Below are 21468 nucleotides of genomic sequence, written 5' to 3' on the forward strand. Positions count from 1 at the left end.
TCCCAGCATCAGCCCCTCCTGCATGGCCCTCGGCCTGCCTTCCCCACTGGGCTGGGCCTCGGGAGGGAAGTGACCAGAGGCCAGGGCAGACCTTCAGTGTTACCTATTTGCCTTTCCAGGTCAGCGGCTTCATCAGGCGTGGCCCGTGGCAGGACTCCAGGGTCGCTGAAGCTGGTGCGGAGCAGGGTCCCCATCACAAAGAAGAACAGGATGCCAGCGACTGCAGGGATGGCAGGGGTGATTTTCACCGCCAGGTACGGACAGCTACCAACAGGATGGACAGGCCGGGGAGAAGGGGAAGAGAGGAAATACAATGTCAGGAATCAACAGTAAGCAGTCTTCATTTTCTAAGAAGCCAAAAGCTTATTTGGAGGACAGAAATTGATTTCCACTAAAAAATTCATCCCTGTTTATCGCTGTGAAAGATTTATGTTTGGGGAGTTCTGCCATTCTCTCTTACAGACAGCTGAACCCCCACTCCCTAGCACAACAGCCCAAGCCCTCTGCTCTCACAGGAAGATGCTGGCAGAAGAATGAAAATTAGTCTGGCTTGTATAATCAGCCTAAGACACACAGAGCTTGTATAAATATACACGTGTCCTCTGAGCTGTAAACACAGTTCATGAGTCTATGAGATACCCCCACCCTCCCCTGGAATTACATAATAGAAGAAGACACCAATTTAGAATGATCTTCATGAGAGCCGGCCTTTCCCACTTGGGTCAGACGACTCAAGGACTTTCAGCCAGACCAAATGCTGAGGACTGTACACCTACTTTCAAAGGGCAAGAAACCAATTTTCTGTGTTTTGGAGGTAATCTATTCCCAAGTGAATGAGCTATGGAAATGGACTTGCAGGCAAGTTTCTGAAGACGATTTAAGGGATTTCAGCAGCTAAAATAGAATCATCTTGGGCTTTTCCAGAGGGCATCTGAGCTACCAATGGACAAACAGGGCCCAACTCTTAATTCAATCTCTTCACTGGTGTCAGTCTTACAAGCTGACGTGAAGCAGGGGTTGTTGTGAGTCAGGGAGAGGTGCCACTGGGACAGACTAAACTCTACACAAGGCCAGCCTCGGAAGCAGGGTCTGACATTTAGCCTCTGATCTGGGTATTCCGGAGCCTGGGCGGTTCCTGCCATGGCTCCTTGATGCAGTCAGATGCCTGGGCCTAAGTGAAGGATGGGATCTGCAGGGACCACAGTCAGTCCACTGTCACCACATTAAATAACATCATGCGCATTGGGGAATGTGACGCCAAATCGTGGAATGAGAGCATCTAGCATGGAAAGCAATGCTAGATGGCCCACCTCATCAGAAGATGCTGTTCCAGGCCCTCAAGACGAAACAGAGATGGGGTAGCTGGAGAAGAAAGCATTGCAAAGCTCAGCTCTGCTCAAGACTCGGAAGCAGACAGGGATTTTGGTCATGAAGCCCTGGGAACCAGCACCCCACTGCTGTGCAGGTCTCGATGGGTGGCAAAGGGATGCTGGCACGAGTCTGAGGCTTGAGAGCCACAAGCCGTGATCCCCTTTGCTGAGACAAGGGATACAGCATTAACATGCCGGCCTTCAAGAGGCCTGCAGATGTAGACACAGCTTCCTGGGACCACTGCTGACGTTGACAACGTGTACCGTGGTTGTGCAGGAGTTTCCTAGCAGGAGGAGATGTACAGCGAAGTATTTAGAAATCAAGTGTCATGATGCGTACAGCTTACTCCCAAACAGTTCAGAAAAAACACTGTCTAGACAGAGCAAATGGGGTAAAGTGTGAGCAGTACATGAATCTGGGTGAAGGGTAAATGGACGCTCTTTGTACTACTCTTATTCTTGCTACTTTGCTGTAAGTTTGAAATTATTTAAACATAAAAAGTTAAAAAAAGAAACACGGTCTATATTGAAGGCATGAAATTACCCTGGTATGAAATAATAGACGTGTGTGTGTGTGTGTGTGTGTGTGTGTAGCACATATATATATATATATATATATATATGCTATATATATATAAACCCTGAATACATATAATTTTAGTCAAAAATAATCTACTTTAGTGGGATTTTTTTTTTTTTTTTGTTACAAAATGGTTAGGGAAAAGAGCAACTGTGTAGAAGAGAATTTTCCAGAAAAACTTAAATTCACAATTCAACAGTTTGAACAATGGCAGTGAATAAAAGAAGCCCATGTTTTCCCCCTTTTTCAAGATTAACAAATTTGAATAAGATGCCTAGAAATAAAAATTCCATGGAATATTATGCAGCCATCAAAAAAGATGAGTTTGTGTCCTTTGTAGGGACATGGATGAACCTGGAAACCATCATTCTCAGCAAACTGACACAAGAGCAGAAAATCAAACACCACATGTTCTCACTCATAGATGGATGTTGAACAATGAGAACACATGGACACAGGGAGGGGAGCACTACACACTGGGGTCTGTTGGGGGGAAATAGGGGAGGGACAGCAGGGGGAGGGGAGTTGGGAGAGATAGCATGGGGAGAAGTGCTAGATGTGGGTGATGGGGAGGAAGGCAGCAGATCACAGTGCCACGTGTGTGCCTATGCAACAATCTTGCATGTTCTTCACATGTACCCCAAAACCTAAAATACAATAAAATTAAAAAAAAAAAAAAGATGTCTGCAGAGCAAAGCCAGCTTCAGCAAGGGCCCAGCTGGACGGTGTGAACCAGACAGGCCTGGTTAGGAGACAGTGCTGCACCTCAAGTGCTGACAGCTGTGATTTGACTCTACGGAGCTTCTCCAAGGACGGCTACTTCTGAATGGCCAGAACTCTCCCGTGAAGGTGACTTAGTGGAGCTTAGGCTTTGGTGTGCTTCTCTTTTTTGTGATTTGCATTTGAACACACACTGATTTATTCGGAGCCATCCGATGGAAGGAGGAAAAGGCAAAGTCCAGTTGACACAGGGAGGCCCACTGCCTGCCAGGGTTCTCCCACTGCACAGTGGGCTGGCGCACGTGGAGGAATCAGGGCATGGATCCGAAACGCAGCTGTTTGTGTCTCCCTGGGAACCCTGCTCCTGCTCCTGTCCCCGCAGGAAATCTCAGGCTGGTCTAATCACTTCCCTGATCATACTATGAAGGTAATAGGAAATCCTCGTCACTTTAAGTAGAAAACAGCGTCATTTAAGTAAATAAAAGAGTAATAATCCCTGTGCATAATGGTAACATCTACCTTGATATGAAGTTAAGTCCTCTCCACTTCCCCAGCCCTCCAGCTGCAGTTTCTGGCCCTTCCATGGTGGAGAAGAAAGCAGGTGGAATGGAGAGGGAGGCAGGAAAGAGCCTACAGGAAGAGTTCTGCTACAACGCAACTGCGTGCCCTGGCTCCATCAGATGGTTAAAACTGACTCCGCCTAGACTCGCATTGGCGAGTGCTTTGGAAGCCCTGGGGGAACCTAGGTGCACGGCCCACCTGCATTTTTCTTCCTCCTTCCCTCTTCTTAATAAGCAACAGCCAGCCCTCCTCCCACTCAGGGCCTTCCTTCCACCCTGTTTTGCGTTCCAGTTCCTCCTCTCAGAAACCCTCTCTGTCTTCTCTCCCCTGGGGACAGCTGGAACAGTGATCTCTATTTATTTATTTATTATGATTTTTTGAGACAGGGTCTCACTCTGTTGCCCAGGCTGGAGTGCAGTGGTTGATCACGGCTCACTGCAGCTTTGAACTCCTGGGGCTCAAGAGATTCTCCCAGCCCAGCCTCCTGAATAGCTGGGACTACAGTCCTTCACTACCACGCCTGGCTAACTTTTTGTGTTTTGTAGAGACAGTGTCTCACTTTGTTGCCTAGGCTGGTCTCAAACTCCTGGACTCAAGTGATCCTCCTGCCTCAGCCTCCCAAAGTGCTGGGATTACAGGCATGAGCCACCATGCCCGGCCTAGAACCGTGATCTCATCCCTGCCTACCACGATCCTCCTCCTTCAGTCTGTCCCAACCACCACTGCCAGCTCCAATCACACGTGTCTCTGCTCAAAAGCCCTCCGTGACCCCACTGTTGCTGCCAAATGAAGCTCAACCTCCTTATCTGGTGTCCAAGTCCCCCCAGTCACCTTCTCTCCCTCCCTCTCACTGCCCCTTCCCGAATCACAGCAATGGCCACACCTGGCATCTGAGCATCTCAGGCAGGCATGGGCTTTCACCAACTGCCGTGCTGCCTGTCCAGCCCAAGTGTCTGGAACACCCACCCCTCCCATTCAGCATGTTGATGCCCCCCAGCTTTCCAGTTCCAGCTCAACACCACTTCCTGAAAAGCCTTGCTAGAGTTTCTGTGCTCACCCCTAAGCAGAGTGATCGATTCTTTCTCTGAACCCCCATGATGTTTTCCTTTGCTCCTCTCCTCGGGACATGTGGCTATTCGTGGACATGCTGCATGCACCTCACAAGATTAAAAGTCCTGGAGGGTGAGACTGGACCCTGCTCCTCTTTGTGTCCTTTGTAGCACCTTGTAGGACGCCTCGCATGGTGGAAAATTCTACCAGGTTTGATAAATATTTGTTGAGTAGCTGAATGAACAGAACCCATTTAGTGAATCCTGTAACGTCTGAAAGGGGAGGAAAGTCAAGTCACCCATACCCTCAGCAACCATGGTCCTGCTCTAGAACTTCTCAACTCTTGTCAGCTTGCTAGGTCCAGTAACTTCCTTCAGACAGGTGCTAAGGTCCAGTCTCTTCCACGAGCCTCCCTCGGCTGAGAGGAGAGGGTATTCCTGAGCTTGCTGAGCTGAGTGGGCCTCATGTTCACCTTCTGTGGGCATTTGCTGGAACCTTTAAGACTCTCCATGTGCTAAAGTTCTAGCAGATGAAGCCCCATATGTTGGTATAACTCTATACAATGAATGCTAGGTGCTCTGTGACCATCCCATTCCACCAGCCTCTGTGTGTGACAGAGGACAGTGCTGAGTTTGTCCTAGAAATCCTCAGCAACTCCCTTTTTATAAAAGCAGCAGAATTCCCAACCCTAAACAAGCAATGAGGTCAGGGCTACTGAGACACCTTCAAACTGCTGCTCAGAAAAAGCGGAGAGCATCTGTAGTCCTTGTGGTAAAGACAAAGCAATAAGCAGACCCTGCCCACGACTGTGAATGTTGATCTCCTGAAGGCGGTGAGACCAATGGGACATCTCAGTCGACCCACAGACTGGCACGGCTTCACAGCTGAAGGAAGTGCTGTGCACAGTACGGCAAATTCTTAGCCTGAGCTCAGAGGACTTGAAAATGACTCCTTCATATTTCTGAGCAACTGTGGATGGGATCTCCAATGCTGAGTGCCATCTGTGTTGAGGAAGACTCCATCCCTGAGGGCCTGGATTTGATACAAGACGATGAGGCAGCTGCCAAAGATATAAACACCAAATGGAATCCTATTTCTGTCTCAAGAATTGTGACCTACATACAACTCAGGGCAGCGTAGCAAACAGGCTACAGGCATCTTAGTCTTCATAAAGCTGAATTGGAAAGTGACAGAGGGAACAAATAAGAATCTGAAAGCATACGTCTTCATAACATAAAAGAAATTAGCTAATTTAGCACCAGATGCTAAAATGATGGGCAGCCTTTACAGAGCTCTCCCTCCTCCAATCACATACATCAGCAAGAGCTGTTTGATTTTAGTTATGATGATAAATACCTACGCACAAACTGTCAATGCATGGTACATACGAGGTACAGAAATTCAGTCCAGGTAATAATTAGAAATCATAGCGCTGCCAAAAGAGTATATGGAATTTTTCATTTCTAGCAATCTTTTTGAATCTTTAGTAAAAATTGTTTTTGTGCTTTGATGTTTATACATGAAAAGTGGAACTGCTTTCTGGCACCATATTATCTGAGACCACGCAATCGGTGTATTTAGTCATTAAAAAGATGGATGGATGGAAAGAGAGAGAGATACGTAAAATCATTCTAGCATCAAACAGATACTGACATCTCAGAATCAATACTATCATTAATTCTATATTCATGTTTAGAGAATGGCTTACAGGTTAGAATTTGACATAAAGCTGATTCCTTGAACAAAACCCCTAAGAATAAATTAATTTCTTAAAAATTTGGATAGGAAATGTGGATTTCATTATTGGGTAGTTAGGTCTGGTCTCTCTGTTTTCCAGAGGACATTCTATGGGAGAACATTAACTTTAAAACTAAACGAAACAATATTAACAAGATATAGCAAAGCCATTAAAACCAAGTGCCCTTTGGAACAAGAAGTAGAGAATCTTTTCCCATATCGAAACTGTTCAAGTCCTCTTTTAACGTTTTGTCTATAAATGAATACATATTTAAAAAGTTTAATACTAGCTCATGACTCCTGACTATAGCAGACGGCCTACATTTGATATTTTTGGTCTGTCCTGTACATATGAAAGCATAAACATGAGAATAACTGTTTTTTAGACATAACAATGAAGCATTTTCTATTTATTTATTTATTTGAGATGGAGTCTCGCTCTGTCGTCAGGCTGGAGTGCAGTGGTGCAATCTCGGCTCACTGCAACCTCCGCCTCAGCCTCTCAAGGCACATGCCGCCACACCCATCTAATAGTTTTGTATTTCTAGTAGAGACGGGGTTTCATTATGTTGGGCAGGCTGGTCTCGAACTCATGACCTCAGGTAATCTGCCCGCCTTGGCCTCCCAAAGTGCTGGGATTACAGGCGTGAGCCACCGTGCCCAGCCGAGGCATGCATTTATTATTACACAGGAAGAGGAAGTGGCCTTGCTGCATTATTGCTGCACTTCAATTCAGGGAGTTTCTATTTTGCAGAAATCACAAAGTAACCTAGCATTTTAAATTTCAGATTCTTGATTGCAGACCATTTCAATAATAAATAGTTAAGGCAAACACTCATACATGAAATAACCTGAGTCAATGACTCACATGTCTGAAATAATAACACAGTAGCATTGTGAGAAATGGAGGTTTTCAGGGTTGCAATAAAAATGACCCTTTTTCCTTTTCACATGAGTCACTGCAAAACAAATGTACTTTTCACTTACAGGCAGGAACATAAGCCTCATTCATTTTGTGATTTGCTCCTTAATCACATACTTAGAAGTAAGTCTACCACAACAAGGCAAAGATGAGCACATTACTTGGAGACAAATAGAGAAAAAGGAGATTCAGAAATCATACCCACTCACAACTCTAGAATAGGAAAAACCAAATAGATGACTTCATAAAACTCTCAAGACTGACATTCCCCTACAAGATCACGATGTCAGGACCCCGTGCCTGGAAAGCCGTTGGTGACTCACTGCGTTAATGACCCCAGATGCACACAGCCAGGAGTCTATGCCTGCCTGGACCAAAGGAGGGCATGTAAATCAGTGAGCCCAGGGACTAACATGGAAAATACGAGCAGAGCAAGCTGGAAGGAACGGCACAAACCCAGGAGCACGGAGGTGACGGTGGGGCTCCACATAGCCATTTGTAGACTACAGAGGTGACATTCAGTTTTATCAAAGCTCAACAGCTCGTTTTTACACCTGTCTTTCTGTATACCTTTGTCGCATGAGAACTGTGGCTTTCGGGCTTGCTAAGGGAGGAGGAAGGTGAAGGTCACCCTACCAAGATGAGGAACACCACTTAGGAAATGTGGTTTTTCCCTGCAGGCCTTCCGGCGAGATGCAGAGTTAGACAGGGACATCTCTAAATACAGCACAGTCTTGCCTTGAACTTGCAGAGTTCCTGAGTGAGGAGAGGGGCTCCAGGCTCCAAGCACTTCCGTGGATGGAGACCTGAGGAGGGAACAAGAGGACGGTGCTCTCTGCCGCCCACCCGTGTGGCCCAAACACGCTCCAAGTGTGTGAGACAAACTTAGTGTCCTTATTCTTTTTTAAAAAATATATATTTTATTGCATTTTAGGTTTTGGGGTACATGTGAAGAACATGCAAGATTGTTGCATTGGTACATACATGGCAATGTGGTTTGCTGCCTTCCTCCCCATCACCTATATCTGGCATTTCTCCCCATTAACTCCGGGCCTCCCAGACCACCCAGACAGATCTACTTATAGATACAGAACCTGGGAATCTGTAGCTTTAAAATCTGGGCTTCAAATCACAGCGTGTGAACTGCCCAATTTACTCATCTACTATTGAGAATTTACAAGAGCTTACTAGTGAATACCGTGGTGCATCAACATTTTTGCCAAGTGATTCTGAGTTGCATTTAATATTCCAGGAAGAGGCTGGGAGTGCCCAGAATCCCAATGCTTTGGGAGGCCGAGGTGGGCAGATTGCTTGAGCTCGGGAGTTTGAGACAGGCCAGCCTGGGCAACATGGCAAAATCCCGTCTCTACAAGAAAACACAAAAACTAGCTGGGTGTGGTAGCATGTGCCTGTAGTCCCAACTACTTGGGAGGCTGAGGTGGGAGGTTGGCTTGAGTCTGGGAGGCTGAGGCTGTAGTTAGCCAAGATCATGCCATTGCACTCCAGCCTGGGCAACAGAGTGGTACTCCATCCCAAAAAGGAAAAGAAAAGAAATAAAACTAAACTTTAGAAGCCAGAGGCTTCTGGGTAGTGTGTGAATCATGGGAAGGAAAGCCAACACTGTTTTTCCCCAAAAGTTGCTCTTTAACATCCTAATATTACTTAGGCATGGCAACCATATGTCGCAGATTTCCATTAGAGTCCTGGCTTAGGTGAATGTTTGTCATTTTCAGACCATGTGTGGCCGCAGAGCTAACTGGCCGAAGTAACTCCATGTTGCTTTCTGTACATCCTGAAACTGTAAGGCACTGTCAGGGCAAGCCAGGGCCCTCCCGGGAAAGCTCTCCCAAGAGCTGCTGGTGTGTGTGCTAGGAAGATCTGCACATTCCGAGCATCCAGGATAGCGATTTGGGATTTGCCTTGGCACTAAATATCATTCTAAGGTTTAGCTGCCTCTGGCCCTGGCTTATATTTGAAAAGTGTCCATTCTGCCTCCATTCTGGAAACTCGGTATGGGAAAGTTATAGCAGGACTTTTACTCTATCCATAATTCTTGTTTCATCCAATTTAAGGGACCCACATTTTAAGAGGTGTCATTAAGGGGAAATGTGCCAAATCAGATAATATTCTTTAACCACAAGGGACCTTTATTTCATGCTTATTGAAAGAGCTATTATAGACTTAATTAGACACCAATTTCAAAATCATCTATCACTATTGTGCATACATTTAAAAAAATGTGAGTGAACTAAATTGGCCACAGTATTCCTAGAACATCTTCACATGCAGAGCCTGAGGCAGAGGTGTCTTCGTGGGAGGCTTTCCACGCTGCAGCCTCCAGAGGCCATCAAAGCACGGCCCGGCTCTTCTGCTTCCCCTCACCTGCACTCTAGCTCAAGTTAGAGCGTGTCCCTCCTCTGCTCAGAACTGAAGCCAGGTGCTTGCCGAGCCTACAGAGCCATCTGGCTCCTGTGACCTCTTTGACCTCATCTTCCTCCCTCCTGCTGACCCACTCTACTCTGGACTTTTGCCTGTGCCTTTCCTCTGCCTGGAACTCCCTCCCTGCAGGGAGCCACAGAGATCCTCCCAGCGTTTGCTCAAATATCACCATCTCTGCAGAACCTTCCCAGACTGTGGTGCAGAAGCGTACAGCCTCCAAACTGCAGCCCCCTAAGACCAGGCCCCCCATGCCCCTTCCACCACTGCCCCCATCCCCCTCCAGGTTTTACTTTTCCTATAGCACTTAGCCCCGCCGGTACACTACTCACATATGTACTTGCCCACTTACTGTCTGACCCATACTCGAAAAAAGCTCCAAGCAATGAGGAAGTGTATCTGCCTGGTTCACAGATGTAACCCCCAGTGCCTAGAATTCGGTCTAGCACATAGTCGACCCTCAGTAACTATTTGTTAAATGAAATGAAGAGACATTTAAAAAAAACACAGGATACAAAGTACAGTCGAGATAATCAAATTTGTTTCACACGCGTTTATATTCTTAACTAGAAGAATGTGCCCCATTATCTCATTATCCCTGGTGATTTTGTGCACATGTGCTTCTTGGTGGTTTCCAAATTTTCTTGATTAAAGCACGGCTTATTTTTGTTGTAGAAAAATATGTTATTAAAAGTAAATGTATAAGTATTAGTTGAACTAAAAAAGAGAATTGCCAAAATATTAAAATCTGTGCTTTTAAAAACTCAGCTATTGATAAAGAAGATGTTTGACAATAACACATTGTCTCTGTTGGCCTGAAATCTCAGCGGGCTGAAGCTCTTGATTTTTGCAAGCTGCCTTACAGTACCTTAATTAGACTGGCTACGTTCTGGGGTATGGGGGATCCTACATTTGAGAATGCAAAACGCAGGCAATCTCCCATCTCAGCTCTGGTCTGTGCCCAATTTCTTAGAGGAATGTGACTAGAGAAAGTTCTTCTGTCATCCTTGCAGATTTCTGTCTTTAGCTGGATATTTACAGTATAGTCCAAGGCCACACATGTGGCCCAACTCCCCTCAGTTGCTGCAAGCCCCCTGGAGATCCGGACTCTCAGGTGCTGGTAGAGTCCCTTTTTCTTTCCTTGGGTTGGGGTGGTACAGAGATGGCAAGATGGGAAAGGAGGCGTTCAGGAATGAGAAAGAGTCAAATGCTACCCAAATTAAATCTCTTCAACATGAGCAATGTTCGTGGAATTGAACCCAATGCTGGACAGCTCATCAATGAGCATTGTTTGCCAGTGAATTGTTCAACAGAGACATTTCCAACAAAATGCGAATTAGTTTAATCATTACATGTTCAAGAAAACCTCGTTGGAAGGAAAACGCCCCTGCCTTGTTTCAGACTGCAGACTCAATACCAGTAAGCCTTTCCTCCCAACCTAAGGCCCTGGGACCATCAGGCTTCCTGCTGGGACGTGGCCCAGGGGTGTGACTGCTGGTGCCACCAAGAGCCCCCCGCTGTACCTGTGCCTGCTCCTCCCCCACCAGCGGCCCCTTTCCCAGTGCTCCCATGGCCAACGGCCCCACACTGGGGCTTCCACTGCTTAGCCAGGGTGGGCAGGCAGTGAGCACAGCTTTACCATGACTGGGGCCTCTGCCAGGGAGCTGGCATCCCCACACCCATCCTGCAGAGCGAAGCCAGGCCCTCTGGGATGGTCATACTGCACAAAGTCCAGATGTTACTGCTGCAAAAAGTGTCTTTGGCGTCATGAAGATGAAATAACTCAGGGCCTCTGGGGCAACGGCACATGTGAGTCTTGGAAAGTTTCTCCAGAGCTGGAAAACAAGTCTACGAGTGCTGTGGACGCAAGACATCACTGAGTCTCCTTCACGCCTCCATTCAGGCACTCTGCACACATTCACTGGGCACATGCCACCTGCCAGCACACCGCGCCATGTGCTAGGAAAGCAGGATGGAGACCAGACCCTGGTTTCCTGGCTGCTCACGTTCCAGTAGTGGCGGACAGGGGGAAATTAGCACACTTCAAACAAAGAGCAAGTGTGGACACACAGGTGCTGAGGAACAGTTCAGTGGGCTGGGGGTCAGGGGTGCTGGTGAAGCCTTTCTGGAGGGGGTGTCAGGGGCAGGAGTGATAGGAGTGAGACCTGCAGAGAGGAAGGGTGTTGGTAAGGACAGGGAGCCCCAGACCCCCCTGTCCCTAATGTTTCCAGGCCTCCCTCAGTCAGTGAACTGAGTGACAGGTCCCTCCCTGGGTTGGACTCTGGAATGGCAAGTCTGGGGGCAGGGGTGCTGTAGGCTTAGTCACTGTGGCATCCCCAGGCCTCGCACACTGCCACCCAAGAGGCGCTCGGCAAATATTTGCTGAATTGAACACAGTGGAATCATCAGAGCAGATCCGGGACATCTGGGTCCACATTCGGGTGGCGAACTGCAAAGTGATGTGTGAAAAGGTCATTATGCGCTTGAAGCAGTGGAAGACACCGCGAGGGACCGAAGCAGACCCTGCTTCTGTGTGCTCCAGCCTCTGCTGACAGCGCTCCTCCAGGGTGAAGCTCCCACTCCCAGGGCAGAAAAAGGGCCACCTTCTTCCTTTTGCAAAGGAGGAAGAATTACTGAGTACGTTTTGATTGACGGTGTTTCCCTGAGATCGAAGAGGAATTAAAGACTGCCTTTTAACCTCTCCATCATCATAAACCTCACGGAAGTAGATAATATAGGACAGATACAGGTGAGAAATATCCAGTGGTTCAGAGACACATGTGAGTGCAGAAGGCTAAGCTCTTTCACCCATAAACTTACAAAACAACATTGTTTCCAATAGCAGAGACATCATAATTTGAAAAACAGTACATAATTATTATGCAAAATGGAAACAGGTGCTTTTGACTAGAAAAGAAAAAGGCTACAAGGGTATTTAAGGAGACAATGGTTCTACTTCCAAAAAGGGGAGAAATAAAGCAAGGTAAACAGCTTGACGCCCATGGGCCCCGCGACACCAGGTTGGAGACTATCAGGTGGAGACAGCTTCAAACGTGCATATTTGGTAGAAAAGTGAACAAAATGAAATTCACTGAAAGTCTTTGGATATTGGGTTGCTGTTGGGGGCTGTTGATTCACTTTCCCTTCTCTAAAGGGACAGCACATAGCATTCATTCACAGATGATTCCTTTTCCTCACCTAAAACGATGCCCGTGGTATTGACTATAATCCTTGGCAAAGTGCCTTTGCATTACAACATGGTGACAGCGTTTCTCAGCCCTGATGTTGGGGAGAGCTCCCACCATGTCATTATCCAACTCAATGAGAAGACAAGGTCAGAACAAACAGATCCAGAGGGAAGGTCCATCCCTGCTAGACACATAGATGTGGTCACACATGATTTTCTTTTTTCTTTTTAGTTCTAGCTAGTCTGTTACTGTTTCATACACATGTTTTTCAAAGTAACAGGCAGCCAAATAGTGAGACTGCAGGGAGAAAATGAAAATGCACATTTTCTGACTGAGTACCAACATTGCAGGCAGTTTCACATGTAACGTTTCATATAATGTCCACAAAAATGTACACAGCTAATTGTCTATGACATTGGTATTACAGAGGCCATTTTACAGGTAGGGAAACTGAGGTTCATTACTTTCACTGATGAGACTTTAAGAGATTCATTAATTTGACTGATAAGACTTATAAGAGGTTCATGAATTTGACTGATCCTGGTTTAGCTAATACATTTCAGAACCAGAAGTCAGTCAGATGTGGCCGTCTTGAAAGCCCATGAGCCCAAGGCACGGTCTCTCAATCGTGCCACAAGGAGGCCTACACTCACACACTTTCTTAGTGGAATACAGTCACAGTTGTGCCTGTTTCCCCCTTTTTATAAGGATCTCAGTGATCCTCATTAAATGTAATTAAGAACACAGCGAAACCTGAAACTCTTCAGCGGGAAGGTGCCTTGTCCAGTCTGGGGAGAAGGCAAGCTTGGGAGTCTTGTGACATAGTCCCCTTGATGGATTGCCAGCAGTCGAGTGGCAGCCTTAGTGATCGAGGGTCAAGAACATTTCTCTTGGGCTCCGCTTCCCAATTCCAGTTGAAGAATAACAAGCTCCGTGGTCTCTGCATAACATAGAAACCACGATTTCCAGGGGCCCTGGCAATCAAGGTTGACACTCAATGGTGATGCCTGCTTCTGTTATTGCAAAATACACGTATGCTAAACAAAGACCGTTCTGGTTAGTGTTGCTTGAATACTGGAGGATTCTGACCAGTACAAAGCTAAAGCATAAACTTTCATTTATGAAAAAAAGATAAACTTTCTAAAATTCCCAGTTACACCCAAGAAGTAACTTGCTCCCTGTGAAGAGAGGGCGGGGTTGCAGAGACTCCAGAGGCCTCCACTTCTGGAACATCAGTGTGAAACTCTATCTATTGCTCCAGTGTCCAGCAGGAATGGCAAGGAACCTCAGAAGAGTACAGATGGTAGGGGCTGGGTAAAACTGGAAGGCTGAGTGTGTCTCCTACACACTAGGAAGTACAAGGATATACTTTCTTTTTCTTTTTTTTTTTTTTTGAGACAGAGTCTCACTCTGTCGCTAGGTGCCAGGTAGAGTACAGTGGTGCGATCTTGGCTCACTGCAACCTCTGCCTTCCGGGTTCAAGCAATTCTCCTGCCTCATCCTCCTGGGTAGCTGGGACTACAGACGCACACCATCATGCCCAGCTAATTTTTTTTGTATTTTTAGTACAGACGAGGTTTCACCATGTTGGCCAGGATGGTCTCGATCTCTTGACCTTGTGATCCGCCCACCTCGGCCTCCCAAAGTGCTGGGATTACAGGCTTGAGCCACCGTGCCCGGGCTAAGGATATGCTTTCAATGAAGCTCTTTGAACTCATAGGGAGAAAGCTGAAAAATACCATGTGCTGTTGAAGAATTAATGCCTTACCCACTCCAACCCCCAATCTTCATCTAATTGTGCTTTTCCAAGTATATTCTTCTGTTGCTTAACTTTCATAACATGTCTTTACTTAAGTTTTCTTTAAGTCACACACTTCTGAGATAAACATTTTTTCAGCTCATTTTGAAATAGAACAAAAGGATTCCTGAGGACTTTCCCATGTCAAACACGACTATTAATTGATTACTAAAAAGCGAAGGGCTTTGGCAAAATAGTGAGCATCAGATCTAGGGAAAAATGGCGGAAATGACCTTAAGGAATGTGGTGGAGAAAGATCTGGAAAAAGCACATTTAATTAGAGAACACCAAGAGGGATTGAAACAATGGAATTCACGCCTGGCTGGCCTCATGGAATGCTTGGGAGGTGGGACTGCCATGAAAGCTATGATCACTTAAATAAGTGCCACCTTTCTTGAACTCTGCCAAGCAGATGGCAAAGTTGGAGAATCAATGGGGAAAGTGTAGAGGGACACGATGGAGGGCCAGAAGGATCACAAAGCCCCTCCTACAGCTACCTCCCTCTCCCTCTCAGGCTAGCGCTGTACATCGTCCAGTTGACTTGAACATTCAGAATAACTGGAGCCCTAAAGAACTGTCACGTTCTGAGAATGGTCTTTCCATTTCCAGAAACAACTTCCTGAGAGACTGTGACATGGCTTCCTGAAAAACACTGCTTCATGTTTTAAGCACTTGTGAAACTTGAGGTCAAAAAGCAGAGGTCCATCAAGCAAGGCCACAGAAAAACAGCTTGAAAATGCTCTAGCAGAGCCGACATGCTCAGTGGCAAAACCTCGTGACTGTAGTGTGTACTCTGGGAAGTTCTGGAAGCTTTTTCCACCAGAAGTTTCCATCAGTTGAGGTTCTGACTCTTACTCTCCCCTGGGTGGAGGGTCTGAGGCTGCATGGTGCAAGACGAAAGACTTCAATATTGTCTGACCATAAGAGCAAGCTCTTAAAAATACTTTTTTTTTTTGAAGGGGAGATTCTTGAATGGGACATCTGGGTGGGAAGACAGGAAAACAGGTCAGGTGAGCAAAGGAATATGAATTGTTCCTGTTCTCCACATGAGCTGAGAATGCAGCCTCTCCTTCAGAGGAGAAACAGGAGCTGGGAAGCTCCTGGAGTTGATGGGAAGTGCCCCAGGTCTGGTAGGAGGTGGGGGCGCTGATGCAGCTGTGGCCCCCCAGCTGGTGTAACCTGTTTTGAGGCACCAGTTGCAAGGTGGCTCAGCTAAGGGTCACCAGCTTGCAGCGACAGGAGAGGATGTTGGCCTTACCTACAGCCACAGTCTTCACCTGGAGGCCATGGTTTCACACTGTGTGGGAGGATCCATAGATTCTCAAAGGGGTTCTGGACCCCAACAGTATTCTGAAATACTACTCTTAGGAGGGGAGAGAGGTACCCAAGTACCTATTCAGGAGCACACTGCGGGGCAGCCACTAAAAGTGCTGCCTCAAGTCCCTGAGGGCTCCCAGCCGCCATCCACCGCCCCAGCCCCTCTCCCCGAATCCCCGGAACCCCTCTCTATGATCCGGCAAATAAAAATTAGCATCTATCCAGGCTTCTGGTACCCGAGCCCTGCACACACGTGTCAGTCCATTTAGAGAGGATGGGTTCCCACAGTCGCTGAAGTAGGCAGGAGCACAGAGGACACCCTGAGACTAGCACAGACGTAGGGGCAGGCAGGGAAGCCCCCTCCTCACCCACAAGCTTGAGGGTGGGCAAGACTCTCAAATGCTGAAGACACTCTGTGTGAAGGAGAAAAATAGCCCACGGCAAAATGGGAGAGTGAGAAGAAAGTTCTGGAAGAGATGAAGGAGGAGTACTATCCTATTGCCAGTTTTATCTGGAGTCTACAGAACCTTACCTTGTAAAGACCGAGTAGACCAACGTTGAAAACAAGAACCTGACTCACTTCCATACCAGAATAATCTGGGAGATGGGACAGAGGCCACCAGAAGAGGGTGGTGGTGTCGTGGGAAGGCCTTAGGCACTGGGAGTGCACCCTGGGCAGCAGGGCACTTACTTTGTAGGCCTGGGAAAGTCCCTTATTCTGAGTCTTCATTTCAATATGTGTTACGTTGGAATAATGTCAATTATAGGTCATGACAGTCTTATTGTAGCGTTGGTTTGAGAACTGATGAGTTAGCACCAGGGAGACCCTTATCAAAGCCTCTACCTAGGCATGAGATAGTCCCATTTCCTTCCTGCTAGGAGAGCCAGTCTTGCACCCACCTGGATTTCTGGTAACCCTCACACTTCCCTGCTGTTCCTTGTTTTGGTTTAGTTCAGTGGATTTCCCTGCAGCTTAAAGTAAATGTTTATGAGAGTTCTTTGTTTGGTTCAGAGTTCAGTGAAGTAGGAAGAAGTTGGCTTCAAAGCTCAGAGAAGCATTCAGGCAGAAGAGTGATGGCTCTAGCCTGGAAGAGCGGGCAGGCCAGGCAAGTCCTGAAAAGTCCATGAAAGAGAGCCGTCTGGTGGGGAAAGTGGGAGCAGCTGGAAGCCAGCAGCTAGCCCTGTGGTTTTAATGGTAGGAAGCCCCATCCCCTCAAAGGCACCCAGCAGTAGTGCGATGGGAGGGAGCAATGTTTCCAGGCTACCGATGCCCAGAATCATTTTAAATGAGGCCCTGCAGGGAAAAGTCAGTCCACAGTGCAGTAGGGAGCCTGATGGATGGTTCCAGAAATTGCTTGTCCCGGTTTTCACACTCACCTTGCCTGGGGGCTGGGCCTATTGACTTGCTTCTAAAATGTGGCCAGTGTGGTGGGGTGTCACTTTCCAGATTAGGTTACAAAAAAGACTGCAGCTTCCATCTTACTCCCTGCCTCTGGAGCTCTCATTGGCCCTCTCACAGGGAAGCCAGCTGCCACGCTGTAAACAGCCCAATGGAGGCCGGGTGCAGTGGCTTAGGCCTGCAATTCCAGCAGATTGGGAGGGCAAGGGAAGGGGATCACTGGAGCCCAGGAGTTTAAGACCAGCCCGAGCAACATGGCAAGACCCCGTTTCTACAAAAGAAAAAAACACTTAAAAATTAGCTGGCCATGGTGGCATGCACACCTTAGTCCCAGCTCTTCAGGAGGCTGAGGGAGGAGGATTGCTTGAAACTGGGAGTTGAAGGTTGCAGTGAGCTATGATCATGCCCCTGCACTCCAGCCTGGGTGACAAGGTGAGACTGTCTCAAGAAACCAAAAATCAAAAAAATCCCAGCCCTGTGGAGAGGCTCACATGGCCAGGCTCACAAGGGTGGCTTCTGGCCAACAGCCCCAAGCTGAGAGGTGAATCCTCCCTGGGTTCAGTCTTGATATGATGGCAGCCCCAGCCGTATCTTGATTGCAGCCCTGTGGAAGACCCCGAGCCAGAAGACACAGCTAAGCCGCATCCAAGAAACTGTGAGATAATCAATGCTTGCTGTTTAAAGCCACCAAGTTCTGGGGTCATTTGTTACACAGCAATAGCTCACTAACACAGGTGGTTCTGTCAGGCACAAAGTAAAGAAAACTACAGATGTAAAATGAAAATGGAATATTCTTCTGAGTCAATATTACAGAATCACAGTGAAGAAAATAAATCCTGAATATTCTTTCCACCTGCAGTTTCCTCTGACTGGCCAAGCGGTACACAAGGATCCTTCCAGATATATGAAAACCTGTTAAATTATTAGTTAGGGCTCTGCCACTGATTAACTGAAGCTTGGGTTACCACTCCATGGCCTAAATGACTATGTTCAAGGTGATGTGAAAGTTTTACAGACACAATGACCAAGAAAATCTGTCTCTTTCTTTCTTTCTTTCCTTCCGTCCTTCCTTCCTTCCTTCCTTCCTTCCTTCCTTCCTTTCTTTCTTTCTTTCTTCTTTTTTTTTTTTTTTGATGGAGTCTTGCTTTGTCGCCCAGGCTAGAGTGCAGTGGCGCAATCTTGGCTCACTGCCATCTCCACCTCCCAGGTTCAAACAATTCTTCTGCCTCAGCCTCCTGAGTAGCTGGGATTACGGGGAGCTAATTTTTGTATTTTTGGTAGAGATGGAGTTTTACCACGTTGGCCAGGCTGGTCTTGAACTTCTGATCTTGTGATCCACCTGCCTTGGCCTCCCAAAGTGCTGGGATTCCAGGTGTAAGCCACTATGCCTGGCCGAAAATCTGTCTTCTCAATATGTAAACAAAGATAAGTAAGAAACTAATATGGAAAGAGAAAACGTGTATATATACAACCACATGCCACAGAAAGACTTAAAATTAAGCTGGTGAGCCGAATACTACCTATTAAAAAATTGCAAAGAGGCTGGGTGTGGTGGCTCATGCCTATAATCCCAGCATTTTGGGAGGCCGAGGCAGGCTGATCACCTGAGGTCAGGAGTTCGAGAACAGCCTGGCTAACATGGCAAAGCCGTCTCTACTAAAAACACAAAAATTGGCCGGGTGTGGTGGCACACGCTTGTAGTCCCACCCACCCTACTCAGAAGGCGGAGGCAGGAGACTCACTTGAACCTGGGGGGTGGAGGCTGCAGTGAGCCAAGATCACACCACTGCACTCCAGCCTGGGCAACAGAGCGAGAATCCATCAAAAAAAAAATGCCAATCAACAGGAGTGAAGTCTGCTTATCTGCAATAAAGTGAGCACAAATCAACCATCCTAGCATTTCCTAAAGACCCCCTTAAATCTCTTCCAGCTGAATTTCTGTAACCCGGTGTTGGATACCACCAACCATCTAATTTTTGTCCTATTTTATTTCCTGAGAAAATATTTTCATAATTTTTACAAAATAGTAAGAGAAACATTTACCAGTGAGTGTTTGTTGTGGTTGGAGACAGGGTCTTGGCTGTCGCCCAGTCTGGAGTACACTGGTAAGATCACGGCTCACTGCAGCCCCCATCTCTTGGGCTCAAGCAATCCTCCCACGTCAACCTCCTGAGTAGCTGGGACTACAGGCATGCACAACTGTTGCTGGCTAATTTTTTTCTTTTTTCTTGTGGATGCGAGGTCTCACTATGTTGCCCAGACTGGTGTAGAACTCCTGGGCTCCAGTGATCCCGCCACTTCCGCCACCCAAAGTGTTGGGATTACAGATAAGAGCCACCGTGCCCAGCTGGTCTTCTAACAAATTTAAAGTATATTATTTCCCCAATCTGGCTATGCCAACTTGTATGCCCCCGTGGTCCGATATTCTTTTGAGTGGCATAAAGAAAGAAGAAATCTGCAAGTCTTTGTGGTGGAGTCTGCAAAGCAGCTGAGACCTTCTGATATTCCACCTTCCAGCCTCCCATGAGAACCATCACCGGGATATACAGAAAGGAAAACAAAAAGTCAATAGCAATGAAGGCTTAAGATAAGAGCTCTTTCATTAATATACTGGGGACGGAGATGAACCGAGAAAGACATTTTTGGATCACACATCACGTATTCAATATATCACAAAACAGAGCAAAGCAGATGGCTCCTGAAGGGCAGGAAAGGGTCTTAACGGAAGAAAAGATTAAAGTGCCCATCAACTTCACTGATAATCAAAGAAAGGAAATTAAGGACAGCATTTGTAGATTTACATTGACTAATGCCCCTAGGGCTACAGAGAAAGAGAGAGATCCCATCCACCCTCTCTCTGGTGGGGTATGGAGTGTAGCGTTCCTAGATGGCTGTCTGGAAATAAGTGCTCAGAGACAAAGTTTAACAGAAAGAAAGAAAGTAACAATGGCAGGAAGATGAGAGAGAGGGAGGGAGGGAGGGAAAGAGAGGGAGGACAGAAGGCGGAAAGGAGGAAGGGAGGGAGGGAGGGAGGGAGGAAGAGACGGAGGAAGGGAGGGAGGGAGGGAGGAGAGAAAAGAAATGAAAGAGAAGAAAAGAACAAGAGAAACTTCTTACAACGAGTAGGCTTCTGAAAGAATAAAAAGTCACTTCTTATATGAATATCATAAAAATTTATAAAAATGGTTCTTGTATGCTGGAGAGGATGTGGAGAAATAGGAACACTTTTACACTGTTGGTGGGAGTGTAAATTAGTTCAACCATTGTGGAAGACAGTGTGGCAATTCCTCAAGGACCTAGAAATAGAAATTCCATTTGACCCAGCAATCCCATTACTGGGTATATATCCAAAGGATTATAAATTGTTCTACTATAAGGACACGTGCACACGAATGTTCATTGCAGCACTGTTTACAATAGCAAAGACCTGGAAACAACCCAAATGCCCATCGACGATAGACTGGACAGGGAAAATGTGGCACATATACACCATGGAATATTATGCAGCCATAAAAAACGATGAGTTTGTGTCCTTTGTAGGGACACGGATGAACCTGGAAACCATCATTCTCAGCAAACTGACAGAAGAGCAGAAGATCAAACACCACATGTTCTCACTCATAGGCATGTGTTGAACAATGAGTACACATGGACACAGGGAGGGGAGCACTACACACTGGGGTCTGTTGGGGGGAAATAGGGGAGGGAAGGTGGGGGCTGAGGAGTTGGGGAGAGATATGATGGGGAGAAATGCCAGATATAGGTGAAGGGGAGGAAGGTAGCAAATCACACTGCCACGTGTGTGTCTATGCAACAATCTTGCATGTTCTTCACATGTACCCCAAAACCTAAAATGCAATAAAATAAATTTTCAAAAAAATGGTTCTTGTCGTTTTGGGGACCAACCCATATCACTAAAAGTTTGACTGCTGTATTTTCTTTTTCCTGAGCCTGTATTTCCTGTTAGTTTTTTTCTAAGATCATAAAAGTGGGAGATGGGGGGAAATAAAACAGGGACCACAGGCAAGATTACATTCCCCCACACTTCCTCAAAAAGCTGGTGTGCAAATCACGGGTCAAATCCGTGACTGTTTGTGAACCCAGATGTACCAGTTTCTCATTAGCATTTACTTTTAATTTGAGATTACACATCAATTCTAAACCCTAATTATCTGATGGCAGAATTTCTCAGTTTTAGTTGTGGAAAGCCATTTGTATCTAAGTTTGGCTTTTGACATAATATTCGTATCTAAAAGCGAGGAATGAACACACTGCATGAAACAGATCCAGGAACCTAACACAAAGGCTGCATTGAATTTTCACGGCAATCCTACGGGTAGGTATTGTGGTCATTGATGAACATCATTCAGCAATTTCTCTAAGGTCTTCT

The 21468-nt window shown here is 46.5% G+C and overlaps 1 protein-coding gene across 4 annotated transcripts in view; it reads right to left on the reverse strand.

Moving 5' to 3' along the window:
• ZDHHC14 (zinc finger DHHC-type palmitoyltransferase 14) overlaps window positions 1–21468 on the reverse strand; it is a 305991-nt gene that overhangs the window by 133920 nt on the left and 150603 nt on the right. For 2 of the 4 annotated variants that reach the window (XM_037741941.1, XM_037741934.1), the window contains exon 2: window positions 92–264. In XM_037741941.1, coding sequence (XP_037597869.1) covers window positions 92–264 — 173 coding nt within the window. The remainder of the gene's footprint in view (window positions 1–91; window positions 265–21468) is intronic. The other 2 variants (XM_017538670.2, XM_017538681.2) reach the window with 1 other exon arrangement.

The sequence above is a fragment of the Cebus imitator genome, unplaced genomic scaffold (assembly GCF_001604975.1).
Source record: "Cebus imitator isolate Cc_AM_T3 unplaced genomic scaffold, Cebus_imitator-1.0 Scaffold6, whole genome shotgun sequence".
Taxonomy (NCBI): Eukaryota; Metazoa; Chordata; class Mammalia; order Primates; family Cebidae; genus Cebus; species Cebus imitator.